This window comes from Heptranchias perlo, chromosome 2 (assembly GCF_035084215.1).
Source record: "Heptranchias perlo isolate sHepPer1 chromosome 2, sHepPer1.hap1, whole genome shotgun sequence".
Taxonomy (NCBI): domain Eukaryota; kingdom Metazoa; phylum Chordata; class Chondrichthyes; order Hexanchiformes; family Hexanchidae; genus Heptranchias; species Heptranchias perlo.
Genome location: NC_090326.1, coordinates 38291998 through 38313497, shown reverse-complemented (window position 1 = coordinate 38313497; position 21500 = coordinate 38291998). Strand labels below are relative to the sequence as shown.

Here is a 21500-nt window from a genome sequence, read left to right as displayed (position 1 = left end):
TGAACATTTAAAGTGGGGACCTTGTTACTAAAAACAGTATTATGTTTGAAGCAATTACGTGTGACATATATGGAGGGTTTTTATTGACTCTGATCCAAAAACGGTTAAATAATATAGAAAACAATAAGCTGCCTAGTTTTGTGAAGGAAATTTAATCAGTTGGCATCCGGGCAGTAAAATTCAGGATTGGTGTAAAGTAAGACAGTTCAGTTTTGTGTACCAGTGAACCATGTGACCAATCTGAGAATACTTGGCAGGGGGGCGGGGATGGTGTAATAGCTGTTGTGGCAGTACTGCAGTTGGAGGAACACAAATCTATGGAAGGTCTCGATGTCAAATCGATAGGAGTGATTAAGTCTGGTTATCGATCTAATGTGTTAAAGGAATATGTGAATTATCCACTAACTCTAGTAAGGGGAGAAGAATGAGTCTGGAAAGCCTCAAATACCTCATTGTTCCAGGACAAGTGGAACCTATGCTACTGTAATGTGTTACAAAACCCATTACTTGCTTATGGTTTCATCCTGGAGGAAGAATCTCTCAATTGCAGCATCCAAGCAACCAGCTGGTCTGAAGTAAAGATATCTGAAATGAGTGAAATACTGCATGGTTTCTACAGTATCAGAGTGCAAGCAAGTCACTGCCACTTGCCATCTTCCAGACTTTATCGTATACCTAACCTCAACAGAGATAACACAATTTGGGGACAAAAATTTTAATCATTAGATAAATTAATTAGTTTGGGGCCATAATAATACTGAAGTTCAGGTGAATATAACCATCCAGGCAAAAGCATTACGGTCAGTGGTGAGATTTAGACATCCAATCCCACTACTGTTTTTAAATTTATGGGCTATTTTACAAATCTCCAGTGTGTCTCAAACATTAGGTGCAGAGGTGAGCGCAGTGTGGGAGGAGCGTCCGGGAGGTGAACACAGTGTAAATCTAAGGTAAGTCATGGCAGCAGAGCTCGCACCCGTGATATGTTCCTCCTGCACTATGTGGGAAGTCATGGACACTACTGGTGTCCCTGGCGACCATGTGTGCAGGAAGTGTGTCCAGCTGCAGCTACTGGCTAACCGCATTTCGGAGCTGCAGCTGCGGGTGGATTCACTGTGGAGCATCCGCGATGCTGAGATTATCGTGGATAGCACGTTCAGTGAGGTGGTCACACCGCAGGTAAAGATTACGCAGGCAGAAAGGAAATGGGTGACCGCCAGGCAGAGTAAAAGGACTGGGCAGATAGAGCAGGAGTCCCCTGGGGCCATCTCCCTCTGAAACAGATATACCGCTTTGGATACTGTTGGGGGTAGGGTGGCTTATCAGGGGAAAGCAGCAAGAGCCAAGTTCATGGTACCACAGGTGGCTCTGCTGCACAGGAAGGGAGGAGTAAGAGTGGCAGGGCTATATTGATAGGGGATTCAATTGTAAGGGGAGCAGATAGGCGTTTCTGTGGCCGCAAACGTGACTCCAGGATGGTATGTTGCCTCCCTGGTGCTGGGGTTAAGGATGTCATGGAGCGGCTGCAGGGCATTCTGGAGGGGGAGGGTCAACAGCCAGTAGTCATGGTCCAAATCAGTACCAATGACATAGGTTTAAAAAAAGGGATGAGGTCCTGCAAGGTGAATTTAAGGAGTTAGGAGATAAATTAAAAAGCAGGACTTCAAAGGTAGTGATCTCAGGATTACTATCAGTACCACGTGCTAGTGAGTATAGGAACAGGAGAATAGACAAGATGAATGCGTGGCTGCAGGGATGGTGTAAGAGGCGGGGATGGGAAGCTGAGCAGGGAGACAGGAGGGGGAAACAAGGATAGAAACAAAAGACTGACAGGGAAGAAGCAATAGTGGAAGGCAGAGAAAACAAGGGCGAAAAACAAATAGGGACATAGGGCAAAATAAAACTAAGATGACTAGCAATCTTAAAAAGACAAGTCTAATGGCATTGTGTCTTAATGCGCGGAGCATTCACAATAAGGTAGATGAATTAACAGCGCAGATAGATATTAACGGTTATGATATAGTTGCAATTACGGAGACATGGCTGCAGGGTGACCAAGAATGGGAACTGAACATCCAGGGGTATTCAATATTTAGGAAGGAGAGGCAAAAAATGGAAAGGAGGTGGGGTAGCGTTGTTAGTAAAGGAGGAAATCAATGCAATAGTGAGGAAGGATATTGGCTCGGAAAATCACGATGTGGCATCTGTATGGGTGGAGCTAAGAAACACCAAGGGGCAGAAAACTATGGTGGGGGTTGTCTATAGTCCCCCAAACAGTAGTGGAGATGTAGAGGAGGGCATTAAACAGGAAATTAGAGATGCATGCAAGAAGGGTACAACTATAATCATGGGTGACTTTAATCTACATATAGATTGGTCAAACCAAATTAGCAATAACACTGTGGGGGAGGAATTCCTGGAGTGTGTACGTGCTGGTTTTCTAGACCAATACATTGAGGAACCAACTAGAGAACAGGTGATCCTAGACTGGGTATTGTGCAATGCGAAAGGATTAATTAACAATCTTGCTGTGCGGGGTCCCTTAGGGAAGAACGACCATAACATGATATAATTCCTCGGATTCAACTACTTCACGATGAAGAGTGAAGTAGTTGAATCCGAAACTAGGGTCCTGAATCTAAATAAAAGAAATTATGAAAGTATGAGGTGCGAGTTGGCTATGATAGATTGGGGAACTTTACTAAAAGGGATGACGGTAGATAGGCAATGGCTAATATTTAAAGAACGTGTGCAGGAATTACAAAAATTATTAATTGCTGCCTGGTGCAAAAATAAAACAGGAAAGGTGGCTCAACTGTGGCTTACAAAAGAAATTAGGGATAGTATTAGATCCAAAGAGGAGACATATAAAATTGCCAGAAAAAGCAGCAAGCCTGAGGATTGGGAGCAGTTTAGAATACAGTAAAGGAGGACAAAGAGATTGATTAAGAGGGGAAAAATAGAGTATTAGAGTAAACTAGCAGAGAACATAAAAACTGACTGTAAAAGCTTCTATAAATATGTCGAGAAAAAGATTAGTGAAGACAAATGTAGGTCTCTTACAGTCAGAAATGGGGGAAATTATAATGGGGAACAAAGAAATGGCAGAACAATTAAACACATACTTTAGTTCTGTCTTCACAAAGGAGGACACAAATAACCTCCCAGAAATGTTAGGGAACCAAGGGTCTAATGAGAGGGAGGAACTAAAGGAAACGAGTGTTAGTTTAAAAAAAATAGTGCGAGGGAAATTAATGGGGCTAAAGGCTGACAAATCCCCAGGGCCTGATAATCTACATCCCAGAGTACTAAAGGAAGTGGCCCTGGAAATAGTGGATGCATTGGTGATCATCTTCCAAAATTCTATAGACTCTGGAACAGTTCCTACAGATTGGAGGGTGGCAAATGTAACCCCACCTTTTAAAAAAGGAGGGAGAAAAAACAGGGAATTACAGACCGGTTAGCCTAACATCAGTAGTGGGGAAAATGCTAGAGTCTATTATAAAAGATGTGATAACAGAACACTTGGAGGTCATTAACGGGATTGGACAAAGTCAGCATGGGTTTATGAAAGGGAAATCATGCTTAACAAATCTACTGGAGTTTTTTGAGGATGTAACTAGTAGAATAGATCGGGGAGAACCAGTGGATGTGGTGTATTTGGATTTTCAGAAGGCTTCTGATAAGGTCCCACACGAGGTTAGTGTGCAAAATTAAAGCACATGGGATTGGGGGGAATATACTGGCATGGATTGAGAATTGGTTAACAGGAAACAGAGAGTAGGAATAAACGGGTCTTTTTCCAGGTGGCAGGCAGTGACTCGTGGGGTACTGCAGGGATCAGTGCTTGGGCCCCAGCTATTCACAATATATATCGATGATTTGGATGAGGGAACTAAATGTAACATTTCCAAGTTTGTAGACGACACAAAGCTGGGGTGGAATGTGAACTGTGAGGAGGATGCAAAGAGGCTCCAATGTGATTTAGACAAGTTGGGTGAGTGGGCAAGAACATGGCAGATGCAGTATAATTTGGATAAATGTGAAGTTATCCAATTTGGTTGTAAAAACAGAAAGGCAGATTATTATCTGAATGGTTATAGATTGGGAAAAGGGGAGGTGCAACAAGACCTGGATGTCCTTGTACACCAGTCGCTGAAAGCGAGCATTCAGGTGCAGCAAGCAGTTAGGAAAGTGAATGGTATGTTGGCCTTCATTGCAAGAGGATTTCAGTACAGGAGCAGGGAGGTCTTACTGCAATTATACAGGGCTTTGGTGAGGCCACATCTGGAGTATTATGTGCAGTTTTGGCCTCCTTATCTGAGGAAGGATGTCCTTGCCAGGGAGGGAGTGCAACGAAGGTTTACCAGACTGATTCCTGGGATGGCAGGACTGACGTATGAGAGATTGGGTCGACAAGGCCTATATTCACTAGAGTTTAGAAGAATGAGAGGTGATCTCATCGAAACATATAAAATTCTAACAGGACTAGACAGACTAGATGCAGGGAGGATGTCCCCGATGGCTGGGGAGTCCAGAACCAGGGGTCACAGTCTCAGGATATGGGGTATGCCATTTAGAACCGAGATGAGGAGAAATTTCTTCACTCAGAGGGTGGTGAACCTGTGGAATTCTCTACCACAGAAGGCAGTGGAGGCCAAGTCATTAGATGTATTCAAGAAGGAGATAGATATATTTCTTAATGCAAAAGGGATCAAGGGATATGGGGAAAAAGGAATTGCTGAAGACTGGATGGACTGCTTCGTTATTGGAGGAGTTGGGAATGGAGCTGAACACAGTGGAATTGTCACTGAACAGTCCCACACCTGACCTTATGATGGCGAGCAGGTCATTGGTGAAGCAGCTGAAGATGGTTATAGGATAGCGAATGTAATCATGATATTCAAACAGTATTCACAATATTCTAAAAGTGAAGTGGACCTGCTGGTGGGAAAGATGCCCAAGAGCATTATATGAGATGCTATTGATGTTGAATGAGAAAGCACAGAAGTTGGAGTTGGAAACACTAACTTAGCACCAATCGGAAGTACCTGTGAAATCTACCAAAATAGTACTAGGAAGGCAACTGAATGAGTTGAGGGGACTATCCAGTGGATATAATTTACTTAGATTATATCCAAGGTGTTTGATGAAGTTCCATGTTTGAGACTTTTATAGAACGTTTAATGGTTTATGAAATTGGGGAATTTGCTAGCTGAACTGAAAACTGGCTTAGTAGGAGCTGAAGATGGCGATTTAAAAGGAAGAAGTTGTGTCTAGGGGACACTGACTAGTGGAATTTTGTTCAGAGTCTGGATTGGGTACAATACTGTTCACACTATTCATAAATGGAGTAGGATATTTGCAATATTATATAATCTGTTTGACCAGCTATTGGCCAAGTGATGAGTATAAGGCAGATTGAATGTATTATTCACCAGTGAAGCTGATGATCTGAGCAATGGCAGGTGGATTGTAGTGTTGCTAAATGTAAACAAATCCATGCTGGAACATGAAAAACACGTGTGTAAACAATGGGTAGTCCCATTTTGAAATGAGACAGTAAATGTGGGATTGGGCAAGGGGACATATCAACAAATAGCTCTCCTAAGAGGGGGCACAAACATATGGGATGATTTACCCCTACCTGCCCAGTGGAAACCAGGCAAATGCGCAATTAAAATGCCCAAGGTTACTTACCTGCCCTGGGGGCACCTGAATCCTGCTGTTTAATTTTGACTCGGGTTTCTGGAAGCGACTCTCGGGTAGAGTGTAAGATGGGCTACCCATTCACTGCACCCAAGACCAATTTCACCTCCAATATTCTAACTGCAACCTAACCAATGATTGCTTTAGGTTCATTATTACCTCTTTGTTTTTGTGCTCTATCTCCCTATTTATCAAAACTAGAAACCCTTGTGTTTCTCTTACAGTTTGATCAACTTGCTTTCCCACTTTAAAGATCTGAATCCCTAAGTCTCTCTGCTCTTCTACTTCTTTTGATGTTTTAACATTTAATTTATTTATCCTCTCCTCATTCTTCCTTTTAAAATGCATCAACTTACATTTATCTGTATTAAATCTCATCGAACATCTACCTGCCCAATCTACCTCTCTGTCCTCCTAGTATTACTTACAATTTTTATTGTTGAGCACATTTCTAACTTTATACCTTCTGCAAATTTTGATATCGTGCCCAATTCTTAATTCCAGTGATCCCTTCGAGGACACCACTGTTTACATCCCTCCAGTCTGACGAAACAAAATTACAAAAGGAAAAGGTTTTGGGTGTTATATACTAATTGGTTCATTGAAGGATGTGGACCTGTTAATTATGTATGAGATGTATTTTATGGTCGTTTGATTATCAATTGTTGATAATTTACCCTTTTCAAAGTAAAACCTTACTCTTGTGGCTGTTTTATCCTTCCACTAATTTTTTTGGTATTTGGTAATTTTCACTACAGTGAAGCACTTTGGGAAGCTTTGTTGTGTTGTTGACATTCAGGGTTTAACGATCCTTTTGAAGTTGTTAATGTGACTGACATCCTTTTACGTTCCTTCTCTTGATTTCTGATAGTTCCTCTCTTCAGGTCTTTATGGTGAAGACCTGCAGGAGAAACTGAATATATATGTCTGTCTGTATGTATCTCATCTCCATTTTACTTGAGATGCATCATTTTAAGGTTGATTCCTTCAAATGTACATCGAGAAAAAGATTAGAAAAGACTTGCCCAAGTTTATCCTATCCAGTAGATGGTGCAATTTTGTGCCTGACTCTACCCATTAGAAATGTTAAGTCCTGGGGCAGGCAAAAAAACCTATGGCCGTTTTCAGGAGAAATGATAAGTTCCTCCCTGACTCCTGAATGTGACCATGCAAGTTCCAGGAGACCATGGTGGCCCAGGACACATTGCTAGACATACTCCATAGGCATCAGTCTCCTCAGGACTGTGCAGGATCAGAGACAATCATCTTCATCAAGCTGATCCCCTACTTTATTTCTCATATCCCTCAATAGGCCTATCTGTCAAAATCTTGCCATCATAAAATGTATAAACTTCATATTCACTGCATCCCTGGGTCAGCTATTCCACATGCATACCATCCTCTGTGTGAAGAAGTTATATGTAACTCTTTATTCACATCTTGAATGCAAAGAACAGCTTACTTTTGTGAGAAGTGTCGTCCTCAATGTCAGCGAATCAAGGACTAAATTATAGATGTGTTTTAAAGGTTTTATTAGGCTTTTCTAAAAGGTTTATACAAACAGCTCAATCAGCCAGTAGAGTACAAAGTCTACATTTATCTTGCAACAAATATCATACAAATAAAATTCAAACACATTTTAACTAGCAAGTAGAAAGGTGGATCTTAGGACAGGTGGAACAAAACTTAAAATTGGAAGAAGTTTAAATAAAAATCTCAAATTTGAGTTGTGTTGGAGTGATACTTCAGCTCTACACTCTAGAAGTAAGGCAGTTTTGTAAACATATTTTACCTGTGAAAATGATCAAGCACATTTACTGCAATTTGGGTGAAACCACTAATTATAAGGCAATTACTTTTGTTTGAAATTCTGTTCCCGGATGAGCTAAATTCTTCTAAGAATCTGGTCTTGTAATCTAATGCAAAGTCCAGAAATTAAACAAGTCATTTAAATTTGTAGTTCATATCTGATTAGTACAATGTCACAACTTTTGTTTAAACCCTGATGTTAAAACATTGATTGAACTAACTAGTAAGTACAAATTACGTTTTTAAAAACTTAGAATATACTGGTAATCGGTCTTTGAAGTTGAACTACAGACCTGAAAGTTAGTGAAATCGTGATCTTTAAATTGAGAAGACAGCAGGCAGATGTAAATATAGCTTGCTAGTAGTACTTGGATGCTATGCTTGTGCCAAAGATATTAATCTTTCTTCTTTAATACACTGCCATTAATGGTCTTTGCATAGCCATTGTAATAACCATTCTTTATCTCTCTCACATTAGCAGTGGCCTTGTCGTCCAGTTGTGCTGTTTTCCTGTATGTCTGTAGACAAAGTAGGCGAGAGTTATAATTTAGCAAAATTAGATACTATGTTAGATTTGCACTTGTCCAGAGCCAAGTTTATCAATGACAAAATGAACTGACCAAATATTTCAGTTTCAACAGCATTTAAAAACAAATCGTAATTGTGAAATCGAGTTGAATGCTCTAAAATGAATGAAAACCACAGTTGGGTGATCAGCAAATGGGTTGTCGATCACTTTTAAGCTGTTTTACACGTTTGAATCCCGTGGCATATGTATGACAACACTTACCCCATCCAACTGCAAGGTTTCCTAGAGTCATGGTGGTTCCAGTTGAAGAGGGGCTCGATGATGTAAAGCATACGTAAACCAATACATCACACTAATGAGCAGTAGGATGCAGATTTATTTCTCGTGTCTTTGCTGAGGTAGCAAGCAAAGTTAGGGCATCCCCCAAATAAGGGGATACACAGGATTGTATACACCAGACTGTACAGCATAGTTCTACATAATAGAAATATGACTTTTTGTTGGACTATACACTGCACGATATTTGTACCCCCTTCTGAAGGTTTTGGGTACAAATTCATGTGCTGGGTACCCTCTAGTACCTTGCCCATTGTTCATGTGGGAGCCTAGCCAAAGGCTATTCAACTTTTTGCGTATCTTACTCAAACACCAATCACTGGAGAGCAATTGGGAGTGGGAGCCAAGGCTGATTTTTTTTTTCCTACTGTCTCCAACCATGGAAGCTGGGGGCAACTGTAATGCCCCATTCCCATCGTAAATGAGATCAGTTAATTGAGCACAGAATGGGAATCAAAGCCAAGATTTGCTAGTCTGTGTGGCTCACTTAGATGTTACGTTTATGAGAGGAATCATCAGCGGGCAGTTATATTTTTTTCAGAATAGAAGTAAACGCTAGAATTTATATTTACCCTTCCACAGGCAATTGCATACAGTTTTTTGGCAACAAAACTCTACTCAATGTTTGTACGGGAGGCATTTCCTCTTACCTTCCTGTAAAAGTTTATAAACAGGATGACTAGTGTGGCCATGTATGATGACTGGAAAGTCAAGCAGCCAAGTGGGAATCCGCATGGTTTTATTGCCGCACTGAGCGTGTGGATAATTGTGAGCACAAACTGTATCTGGAAGAAGCCAAATGACATAATGCAAATAAAGAAAAAATAGAACATTGTGAACATAAACTGGAACTTTACCTGCTTTTTGCCAATACGAAGCTATGTTACGACTTTATAAAATTCACTGGCAAAAGTTATTTAATCCAAGAATATTTTTATATAGATGTTTGTGCTGCTGGTTACACAGTGTAAACAAATTAAATGTGATAGGATTCTATAATGTCAATGCTGTTGATGCTTCAATGACATGTTAGATGTGTTTCAATAAACCAAATTATCTAATCAGTTTAGAGTTGTTAATCCAGTGACGCATAAGTGGCACAAAAGTAACTACACTGGATGGATTTAAGTCAGTGTTTCACTGTTAAATTCAGGGCAGTTACCCCAATGTATACTTAATACTGAAGAATAGATTTGACAAACTACAAGAACTTGCATTTATATAGTGCCTTTAACGTAGTAAAATATCCTAAGGCGCTTCACGGGAGCGTAATCAGACGAAAATTGACACCGAGCCAAAGAAGTAGATATTAGGACAGTTGATCAAAAGCTTAGTCAAAGAGTGAGGTTTTAAGGAGCATTGTAAAGGTGGAAAGGCAGCCAGGTGATGGGGGGAATTCCAGAATTTAGGGTCTGGACAGTTAAAGGCATGTCCATCAATGGTAGAGAGAAGGAAGTGGGAGATGCTCAAGATGCCAGAGTTGAAGGAACATAGAGTTCTCTGAGGAGGTTACAGATAGGGAGGGGTGAGGCCATGGGGAGATTTGAACATTAGGATGAGAATTTTAAAATCGAGGTGTTAGTGGACTGGGAGCCAATGTAGGTCGGCGAGTACAGGGATGATGGGTGAATGGGACTTGGTGCGAGTTAGGATACGAGCAGCAAAGCTTTGGATAAGCTTAAGTTTATGAAAGATGGGATGCTGGATAGGACAGCATTGGATTGGTTGAATTTGGAGGTAGCAAAAGCATGGATGAGGGTTTGAGCAGCAGATGGTCTGAGGCAGGGATGGAGACGGCGATATTATGGAGGCGGAAATAGGCAGTCTTGGTGATGGAGAGGATATAGGGCAGCAACCTCAGCTCGGTCAAATAGGATGCTGAGGCTGCGAACAGTCTGGTTGAGCCTCAGACAGTAGCCAGGGAGGGGAATAGATTCGGTGGCTAGGGAATTGAGTTTGTGGCAGGGCTCAAAGACAATGGGTCAGATTTTGCTGGAAAAATAACGGTAAGGCTAACAGTACTTACCGCTATTTATGAGCAAATCGGACATCAACTTCCGGCGATCGCACATGTGCAGTTAAATGCGAAAATCTGGAAGTTGCTGTCCAAGATGCCCTGCACCTCCAAAAGCTGTGCGAAAACTGCATCTCACCGTCTGGCTCCCCATTCAAATTAATTGAACGGCGTGAAGTTCCTGTAAGTACCTCATAGACACGGACTAAATGCGCCACACAAAGTTGGGGCTTGTCCATTCCAGTCTAAGTACCCTTTTAATGGCGTGGCAATTCTTAATTACTGCCAAACAACCTCTCTGGCCACTGAAAATTAATTTTTACAAGTGTTGAGTCTCATTCCTTCAGATTTTAGTTTTTGTTGGAGATTTAAAATAAATGTAAATACATTTTTTTTTACTTTGTCTCTTTTATCTCTGTCTCTTAATCCAATCTTTCTTTCCCTCTCTTTATTTCTCTTTCTTTACTTGATGTGACATTGAATTCACTATTCTAAATGACACTTCCTGGTTCAGACTCTGTGCTGCTTATTAATAATTCTTCAATCTGATTGGTTAAGGAGATACACAGCTGCTTGCCCTGTGCACACAGGCCCTAGATGACCTGTAGAGGGCGCTGCGATCTTTGGTTATTTGGCTGACAGCAACAGGCCGTCCAAAACCCCATAGAAAGTCTCTGGGCAAGAGCAAGTCTAACGAATGGCTGGCGTTGTGACAACACAGTAGAGGGTTCGAGAGAGGTGGTTAACTATCCCAGCATACAACTTCCTACATTAGGAGCACGTATCAGAAAGTCAGCCAGAGGTAAGTGTGCCTAACATGATTTTCTGACCATTAATAACATGAAAATAAAATTAATGGATAGAAAAATCATGCAGATACACTGACCTCTGCACCTGAATTCACAATATGTAGTTCTAATCCATCTAATTATAATATTTAGTTCATAAATTCTACCCCACAGAATAGTAAACCATTCTCAGAATAAACTCACATTGAATCATATCTGTTGTATTTATATACCTGTCCTGATTACATCACCCAGTTGCCAATAGGGAAGTATCAAATTTCCAGATTTATTGTGCCAGTGCAAATTAAACTGTTGTTATATCAGCGCACTCAAGAAAGATGAAAGGCCTCTCAGCAACTTTTTGATAAGACACATTTATTGGACACAAATCAAATTAGAATGCACAGTTTAGCACAGAATTATGGGAATTGCATTAAAGTGCCAAAGTTTAAGGTTTGAAGGTCATGCCACAGATCTCGCTCTTCAAGCCTAGGTGCCAGCAAAATGTCCATCGCTTTCAATACTCTGAGAACACATATGATTTAGTTTGTACAATTGTGACTATTCTATTTTGTCAATATTGACCCAACCAGATGATATGCAACTCAGTGATGGTTATAAATACGTCCATGCTGATTGCAATGTCCTGAAGATGATTTTCAATACTCTAGTGCTAGTTCTACAGTGGCAGTCTAAAATGTCTCTGTGATGCAAAGAGAGACTTATTGTTGAGTTACCTAGGCATTCCATACTCTAAATTGCTAAAAGTACTAAGGTAAAAATTAAAGTAAATAAAGTGTTGAAGCATAGATGTACCATTCAGTACAAAAACTCTGGTTAATGCCACATTTCGTAGTCTTGACCTCTTCAATAATTTAAAAATGAAATGCATTAGTCCTGCCATCCTTTGTATGAGTTTTCTGGCTACTTAAACTTGATGTGGAGATGCCGGTGATGGACTGGGGTTGACAAATGTAAGGAATCTTACAACACCAGGTTATAGTCCAACTATTTTATTTCAAATAAAACAGTTGGACTATAACCTGGTGTTGTAAGATTCAATACTTAAACTTGAGTCAGCATTATTGACTGAGTAGATGTGAGAGAAGATTACTACAGGGTAGCAGTCAGGGGAAAGAGAGTGCCCCTGTTCTGCTAAAGTTTATATCAATGCATTGTTTTTTCCTTCATAACAGAAATATATGAATAATAGGCTACAAAATATCTTAGCATTTTGTTTTAGTGTATCAGCCTTGGCTCAGTGGTAGCGCTCTCGCCTCTGATTCAGAAGGTCCTGGGATCAAGCCCCACTCCAAAGATTTGAGCACATAGTACTGCACTGGAGTATCAGCCAGGATTAAGGGAGTGCTAGATTGTCGGAGGTGCTATCTTTTGGATGAGACATTAAACCGAGGTCCTGTCTGCCTTCTCGGGTTGACATTAAAGATCCCAAGACACTTTTCAAAGACCAAGGGAGATTTCCCGCTGTCTTGGCCAACATTTATCACTCAACCAACACCATTAAAACAGTCTAATTGGTCATTTATCTCAATGCTGTTTGTAGGACCTTGCTATGTGCAAAATGGCTGCTGCATTTCCCTACATTACAACAGTGACCACACTTCAAAAGTAATTCATTGGCTACAAAGTACTTTGGGATGTCCTGAGATTATGAAAGGTGCTATATCAATGCAAGTTCTTTCTTACCAGTTGCGCCTGAGTAAGGTATTTCTTCCACCAAAGGTAAGGTTGCATGGATGGAATAGTGGACAGGCCATAATATGAGTACATTAATACATGGATGAAACTGTTCAATGTTGGCCCAAAGAAACCTGCAATGAAAAAAAGTGAGAGGTAAAATAACCAAATGCACCTATGCTGTTTAATAGCTGAAGCACAATGTCAACTTAATAACTTGCATTACATAGTGCATTTAACAGAAAAAATGTCCCAAGTGCTTCACAGAAGTGTTAGGAAAAAGAATGGACATCGAGACAAACGATGAGCCAATAGAAGGGTAACCAAAAGCTTTGTCAGAGGTGGGTTTTAAGGAGGGCCTTAAAGGAGAGGGAGATGTAAAGGCAGAGGGGTTCAGGGAGGGAATTTGACTGTGGTGTCTTAACAGTTGAAGGCACAGCTGCCAATGGTGGGGTAGAATCATACAGAACACAAGGAGGCCATTCAGCCCATCGTACCTGTGCCGGCTTTTTGAAGGAGATATCCAATTCGTCCCACTCCCCAGCTCTTTTCCCCATAGCCCCGCAAATACTTCCTTTTCAAATATATATCCAATTCCCTTTTGAAAGATAATACTTAATCTGCTTCTACCATCCTTTCAGGCAGTGCATTCCAGATCATAACAACTTGCTATGTAAAAAAAAAATTCTCCTTATCTCCCCCTCTGGTTCTTTTGCCAATCTGTGTCCTCTGGTTACCGACCCTCCTGCCAGTGGCAACAGTTTCTTCTTCTTTACTCTATCAAAGCCCTTCATAATTTTGAACACCTCTATTAAATCTCCCCCTAACCCCCTCTACTCTAAGGAGAACAATCCCAGTCTCGCCACATAACTGAAGTCCCCGATCCCTGGTATAATTCTGGTAAATGTCCTCTGCACTCTCTCCAAGGCCTTGACATCCTTCCTAAAGTGTGGTGCCCAGAATTGCATACATCAGCTGAGGCCTAATCAGTGATTCATAAAGGTTTAGCATAACTTCTTTGCTTTTGTAGTCTATGCCTCTATTTATAAAGCCATGGATCCCTTATGCTTTTTTAACAGTTTTATCAACTTGTCCTGCCACCTTCAAAGATTTGTGTATGTGAACCCCCAGGTCTCTTTGTTCCTGCACCCCCTCTAAAATTGTACCATTTTATTTATGTTGCCTCTTATCATTCTTCCTTCCAAAATGCATCACTTCACACTTCTCTGCATTAAATTTCATCTGCCAATTTCACCAGTCTATCTATGTCCTCCTGAAGTCTGCTACTATCCTCCTCACTGTTTACTACATTTCCAAGTTGTATGTCATCTGCAAACTTTTAAATTATGCCCCCTATACCCAAGTCCAGACATCAATATATATCAAAAAGAGCTGTGGTCCTTATATTGACCACTGGGGGACACCAGTGTATACTTCCCTCCAGTCTGAAAAACAACCGTTCACCACTACTCTCTGCTTTCTGACTCTTAGCCAATTTTGTATCCATGCCACCACTGCCCCTTTAATCCCATGGGTTTCAATTTTGCTAACAAGTCTATTATGTGGCATTTTATCAAACGTCTTTTGAAAGTCCATATACACATTAACTGCACTACCTTCATTAACCTGCTCCGTTATTTCCCCACCACAGACGTTAGACTGGCCTGTAATTACCGGGTATTTCCCCCTCCCCTTTTTTGAACAGGGGTGTAACATTTGCAACCCTCCAGTCCTCTGGCACCACTCCTATATCCAAGGAGGATTGAAAAATTATGGCTAGAGCCTCTGCTATTTCCACCCTTCCTTCCTTCAGCAACCTAGTGATGTGGTGCTTTTGAAAGAAGGTGGACAGTCCCTGAAGTGAGAACGCCATTTATAATGTCAGCTAGCACACAGGCCAGGAAGGGAAGTTGGGTGGTCAGCAGTTTAGTGGATGGATTCAAGGCAGCAGGAGGTAGGTTTCCTGGATGAGATGAGCTCAAAGGGCATGAGATAAGATGGAAGATAAACTAGAGAGATGTGGGTTCTGGACTAGGGCAGGGAGAAGGCAGGTGGGAGGTTTGGCTTGGTGGGAAAGGGCAAGGGGGAAGCAGCAGTGCCAGTGAAATGAATGGTCTCACCTTTATTTCAAAGAAGTTCATGATCTCCTTGGACTTGTTTTTAGAGGGGAGGGTGGAGGTGGCAAGGGTATAAGGAGTCTGTTGGTAGTGAAGGAAATAAGCCAAGGGTTTCTGGAGCAGTGGGTGTCTTTGGCAGTGGAGGTTGAGGTCCAATAGTTTTGATGTGGTCCAGCAAGATCTGGTGATGGATGACTAAACCAGTTGTGTACCAGATTCGCTGAAGTCTGCACACTTTGGACTTCAGGTGTTCAGGATGGGAAGCTTCAGTAAGGGGTGACATGGCTCCATCTGTCATCCAAGTATGTCAAAGCCAGGATGTCAATGCAATCATCCACTCATGGTCATGAATAGCAAGGGCCTTGTTCCTGAGTGAATGGACATTCTGGAGAGAAATTCAGAGAGGGATGGTGATTGACCACTGGCAGAGTGCAAGAGCATTGTGATGGGTAGGATGAGCAGAACCGGGAGGGATGTTGGCCAGATTAGCCCCAGCAGGTGTGCTGGTTGGAAGTTCGGCAAGGAAGGAGGATGGGGAAGTTAGGGTTGCAGCTCATAAGGAGACAGCGATGGGTGCCTCAATGGGATGTTTGGAGAATTCTGAGATCAACAGAGTATAGCTGTGGGCTTATTCAGATATTCATGCCCAAAATAGTGGCAGGAGAGTAGGAAGGCAGATGAGTAGTGATGGTTTGGGGTAAGAATTAGGCTAAGTACCCAAGAGGGGGAAAATGAAAGGTGATGATATTTTGTGGCAGGAAGGGTAGGAGATGGGAAAAAAGGGCACGAGAGTGGCCAAGAGAAAAAAAGAGATAGAAATAATGGGCTGCCAAAATGTGCATGTGAATGAACACCGAGGGAGTTCACTTTAAGTAGGTATGTACCCAACATCTGTGAATCAGCAACTCACTAAAATTCACAAATGCAATAATTGAACAGTCATGCAGTCCTGTGATTTTGTTGAATCCTGATGCAGATTATCCAAGTTGCTGGTGAGACCCTGTACATTAGTCCACAGATATTACATTGTTATATTGAGTCTACAGTACAGAAACAGGCCATTCAGCCCAACTGGTTTACGCTCCACACGAGCCTCCTCCCTACTTCATCTACACCTATCAACATACCCTTCTATTCCTTTCTCCTTCATGTGCTTATTGAGCTAAGTTTTGCTATTGGAGAACTGAATCACCAGACCTGCAACCTCCTATTAATGGGCAAACGGTACAAAAACAACACAGCACTAATATTGATTTAATTACTTCCCCCTTCACTGTCTCTCGCCTCCATCCCTGTCTTTGATTTCTCCCTGCTGTCCTCCTGACCTCCACCCTCCATAAACTGCAACTTATCCGAAACACTGCCTCCAGCATCCTGCACTGCCATGTTTGCTCAATACCCTGTCTTGTTGACCTACAATAGCTCCTCACCACACACCCTACCCCCCCACCCCACCACCAAAGTTAAAATCTTTGTTCTCTGCAAGTCCCTTCACATCCTTGTGCCATCGTACATCTGCTCCCTCCTCCAGCTTTATGTCCTCTCCAGTCCTCTGAGTTTGCCTTTCTGTGCATTCCTCTATCCCTGCTCCAGCATCAGCAGTAGAGCTTTGTCATCTTAGCCCTACTCTCTGGAACTTTCTCCCTAAATCTTCTGCCTCTCCATATCTCTCTTTCCACCTTTTCAAAACATATTTCTTCGACCAAGCTCTTGGTCACCAGTCTTACTTTTCTCACAATAGCTCAGCATCTGTGCCTCCTCTTCCCTCATAAAATGCTAAATAAATCCAAGTTGCTTTCTTACAATAGGACATGACTCCTGTACAATTCTGTCTCTTTTCTTAAGGTGAATCCTGTGTATAAATCATGATTTGTCATTTTCAGAAGCACCAATATTAAGATGTTTCAGGTTGGAGATGCTGAATTTAGCATTAAGTGCTATCTGTTCTCAGCACTTGAGCATCATTTTGCCGGCAAACCTTTCATGTGATTGTGCCAGCTGAAAATTTCTATATGACTGTTTACAATTATTGTTCAAAAATTTTTCAGTAGAAGATTAAGGTAATTAAAGAAGCTTTTGCCATGTAAATCAAAATTTTGAAAAATAGTATTAATTTTTACGTTAAACTGTGAATGAGCTGATGAGCAAAAGGTCACCAGATAGCTGTCACCATACACATCTACAGATACTCTAGGCAGGGATGACTTATTTAAAAATCTGCAATTCTAATCACAAAACTATAATTCCTTCATTTTCTCGGACCACTGAATTTGTTAAATGAAATACGAATCCATAGAAACAGCCTGCTGATCATACCCCACTCTATAACAATAAAAGCACCAGGCTGAGCATATCCTACTCTATAACCAGTAAAAACAGCATGGAAACCATACCCCACTACATAATGGGGAAAGCAGCGCAATAAGTATTGCTCTGATCATGCCTCTGCTCTATAACCGGTACAACCAGTGCACCGATAATACCCCCTCTCTATAACTGGTATAAATATTGTACTGATTGTACCCCCCTCTCTACAACCAGTATAAGGACTGCATCGATCGTACCCCCCTCTCTACAACCAGTATAAGGACTGCATCGATTGTACCCCCTCTCTACAACCAGAAAAAGGACTGCATCGATCGTACCCCCCTCTCTATAATCGGTATAAGGATCAGTAGAACTCCCGAAACAACAGTGTAAACAGCCGTTCACGCAATTTTTTCTGGAGGTTTTGCTGATCTTCTGCCAAAGTTACAGAGGGAGAGCGGGGGAACCCAAGGAAACTCTTCCCCATGATGTTTTAAATCAAATAATGTCAAAAATAAATCAAAGCCTCTTAATATGTGTAGATTTATTCCCTCTTATTAACTGCCAATGTGAGATTTCCACAATTCTCAAATGAAAACGAGTAGCAATTATTAAGTTGGTTCCTCTACCTGTGGCACAACAGATTGCCACTCTGATGTAACTTAGTGGTAAGCTGTAAACAGTTCCCACTCTTACCCTTATGGTCAGAGTGGGAAAAGCAGGTGCTGAACAGAGGCCAGGCACAAGTCTGCAGCAGGGGAGAAACAAACCTATGATGAGGAGGAATTTCTTCATGCCGAGGGTTGTGGATCTTTGGAATTCTCCACCCCAGAGGGCTGTAGATGCTGAGTCATTGAATATAGTCAAGGCAGCGATGTAGATTTTTGGACTCTGGGGGAATCAAGGGATATGGGGATCGGGCGGGAAAGTGGAGTTGAGGTTGAAGATCAGCCATGATCTGATTGAATGTCGGAGCAGGCTCGAGTGGCCATATGGCCTAATCCTGCTTCTATTTCTAATGTTCTTAAACTTCTGCACAAGTGAGCAGAGGCCTCCCTTCTGCATCATCTACTGCGCAGCTCAACAGCACCAAGTACAATCATACTGCTCACCGACCATCTGTATAAGCAGAATGGCTGGAAAGAAAAAGATCATTTCTCTACAGGCAGGCCAGGAGTCAAATACCTCAACAGTCTGTACATAATGCAATATAATTTTTCTTGGTAAGTGCAACCTTTTAAAGATCTATACATCTCAAGCAAACAGCAAGTTACATACATTTAAAAATAGCACACTGATACTGAGTCACAGTCACACTCCTACATGTCTATGTGACTGATTGAAGAGGCAATATTATTGGCTCCACCAAAACAATCTCATTTACAAATATATATTCAGAGAATGCATCTCCTGTGATGATGCTCACAAGAGTCAGTGGATGTGCTATTTTCTAATGACTGGAGTGTTATACCATGTAATGCACAATATATTTTAATATAGTTGATCTGATGCATTGCTGACAGACATGAATATGTATCCCTACTCTTCAATTCTTTTCTTGTGCCCCTTCTCTGTCTGTCTTTATGTTTCACCCCTCTCTCCCTCCCCTCTCTGGCTGATGCACACTATTATCATTGTACTGTCTGTGTCTATCTGTTTGTGTCTCAGTTGTTTGCTCATTATTTTTGTCTGTATCTGTAGACGTTTCTTCTCTCTTCAGTATGCTACCAATGTCTGAGTGGCTCTTACACATGTGCCTTTACTAATGTTCTCAATATCTAACTCACACCTTTAAGGCTTAAAGTACAGTGAAAGATGGAAGGCAAGATCTACCAGGTTGGAGGTGGTGGATGGGGGAAGAGAAAAAGAGAGTAATTGTAGAGTCTGGAAGGACTCTGCTGGTTGGAGTCTGGAACAAGTTGAAGGTGGGGTGGGGGTGGGGGTAAATCACTGATGCCTATGGACAGTCAAAGAAGGGATGTGGTTGGGGAATGGTGAGATTAGGTGAGGTGACCAGCTAGTCCATCAAGACTGCCCCACAGACATAATGCCTTAAGCATCATGATTCACAATACCTCTACCCCCACCCCCCCCCCACCCACCAGCAGCCATGTATGCGCCTGGGAGTGGCAAAAAAAATTACAAAATCCAAGGCCAATTTACGGAAGAAAAATTCTGGAGAATTCCTCTCAAAGTCCCTTGGGTGATCAAAACTAGTCCAGGAGAGCACAATGACCATGATTTATATTAATTATTCCACCTACCTTTTCTATGCCATGATCTCCAACCCAGTTAGAGCTGGGTCTGGCTTTCTTTTGACAGTATGCAGTGAATCACTACTACTCACCGCACAAGCCGACAACTTGTTCCATGGGTCTACTATCTACTGAGTAAAGAACCACCTCCTGGCAGGTAAACTAGTTCTGCCCTTGTGTAACTTATACGCATGACCCCTGCGTATAAGTTATCTAATTGAAATAATCCGTCAATATGAACGCTGTCTAGACTCTTTATTTTAAATCCCTCTATCAGCTCGCCGTGGAGTCTATGCATTTCTAAAGTAAGTAGAACCAGCTTTTTAACCTATCTCGGTAACTAAGGTGTTTTAAGCTGGGTACCATTCTTTTGGCCTTCCTCGGCCTTTTCCAAAGCCTCTATATTACTCACCATCTGAGGGGACCAAAACCAAACGAAGAGTGGTCCGGAATTTCGTGGAAAGTTTCTGCGTAACTAAGGTGTGAAAGGTAATTCGGTGTAATTGATTTACACCAATATATCGCTATGTGCAAATTTGTGCCAATCCCAAGTTATGTCTGCCGAAACCCCACTTTGCTCGTTAATAGCTCCGCCCTCCATGCAAAAGCCTAGTCTGAACCTGTATCAGTAATACAGAGTCAACTTACTTTGACCACAAGGTATCCAGTTAAGAACGCACCACCAGATGTTGAACATTGTTGCATGGTGATATACATGAAGAAATGTAATTTGACTGTTCTTCTTCCGTAAGACAAAAAATATTGTGTCCATAAATTCAATAGCTTTGGAAAAGTAGTACCACCACAGAACCTTAGCCACCTGTAAAATGAATACGAATACACTTAGGACCAGCTGCACCAAGATATACACAGCAGTAATTATCTGAACAAAATGTTCATTTTTCTGCGGTTAGAAATGGTCGATTTTGCCACGTGCTATTGCCATCGTTAACCACAGCAATAATTAAGTCAGTGAAGAGATCTCAGCTCAAATTAGAATCACAGGGAACCAAAGATCACAGAATCATACAGCAAAGAAGGAAGCCATTCAGCCCATCATGCCGGCTCTTTCAAAGAGCACTCCAATTAGTCCCTCTCCCCCGCTCTTCCCCCATAGCTCTGCAAAGTTTTCCTTTTCTAGTATATATCCAATTCCCTTTTGAAAGTTACTATTGAATCTGCTTTCACCACCCTTTCAGGCAGTGAATTCCATGTAATAACGCACTGCATAAACAAATTTCTCCTCGTCTCCCCTCTGGTTCTTTTGCCAATCATCTTAAATCTGTGTCCTCTGGTTACTGACCCTTCTGCCAGTGGAAACAGTTTCTCTCTATTCTATCAACACCGCTCATAATTTTGAACACTTCTATTAAATCTCCCCTTAACCTTCTCTGCTGTAAGGAGAACAATCCCAGCTTTTCTAGTCTCTCCAAACAACTGAAATCCCTCATCCCTGCTATAATTCTGATAAATCTCCTCTGCATCCTCTCCTAAAATGTGGTGCCCAGAATTGGACACAACACTCCAGCTGAGGCCTAACCAGTCAGTTATAAAGGTTTAGCATAACTTCCTCGCGTTTGTATTCTATGCCTCTATTCATAAAGCCATGGATCCCATATGCTTTTATAATCAGCTTTATCAACTTGTCCTGCCACCTTCAAATATCTCTCAAAAACCCGAGGAGCAATCAGTCCTGAATGTCGTTCTGAAACCTTAAGATACATAGGTAGTTAATACCTCCGGATAGTTCGAGGAGCAGTCAGCTCGACTGTCCATCAGCCTATGAAGATCACCTGACATCAAAAAATGAATAAAACTCCCAGAGCTAAAGAGCAGATTTCACTAACTGAATCCCAACATAAATCATGTTCGAGTGCAGCCCATTTATGTATTTTTCAGTCTTTTTTTGTTGCTTTTTAAAGTGTTTTTGTACAGCGT

At 41.5% G+C, this 21500-nt stretch overlaps 1 protein-coding gene across 1 annotated transcript in view; it reads right to left on the bottom strand.

Annotated features, from left to right (window-relative positions):
- Positions 1-7716: 7716 nt before the first annotated feature.
- Positions 7717-21500, bottom strand: part of elovl2 (ELOVL fatty acid elongase 2) — a 71690-nt gene continuing 57906 nt past the window's right edge. Inside the window, exons 4-7 of the mRNA XM_067997506.1 lie at positions 20211-20382; positions 12893-13017; positions 9034-9168; positions 7717-8036 (exon numbers count right to left, since the gene is read on the bottom strand). Coding sequence (XP_067853607.1) covers positions 7914-8036; positions 9034-9168; positions 12893-13017; positions 20211-20382 — 555 coding nt within the window. The 3' untranslated portion in view covers positions 7717-7913. The remainder of the gene's footprint in view (positions 8037-9033; positions 9169-12892; positions 13018-20210; positions 20383-21500) is intronic.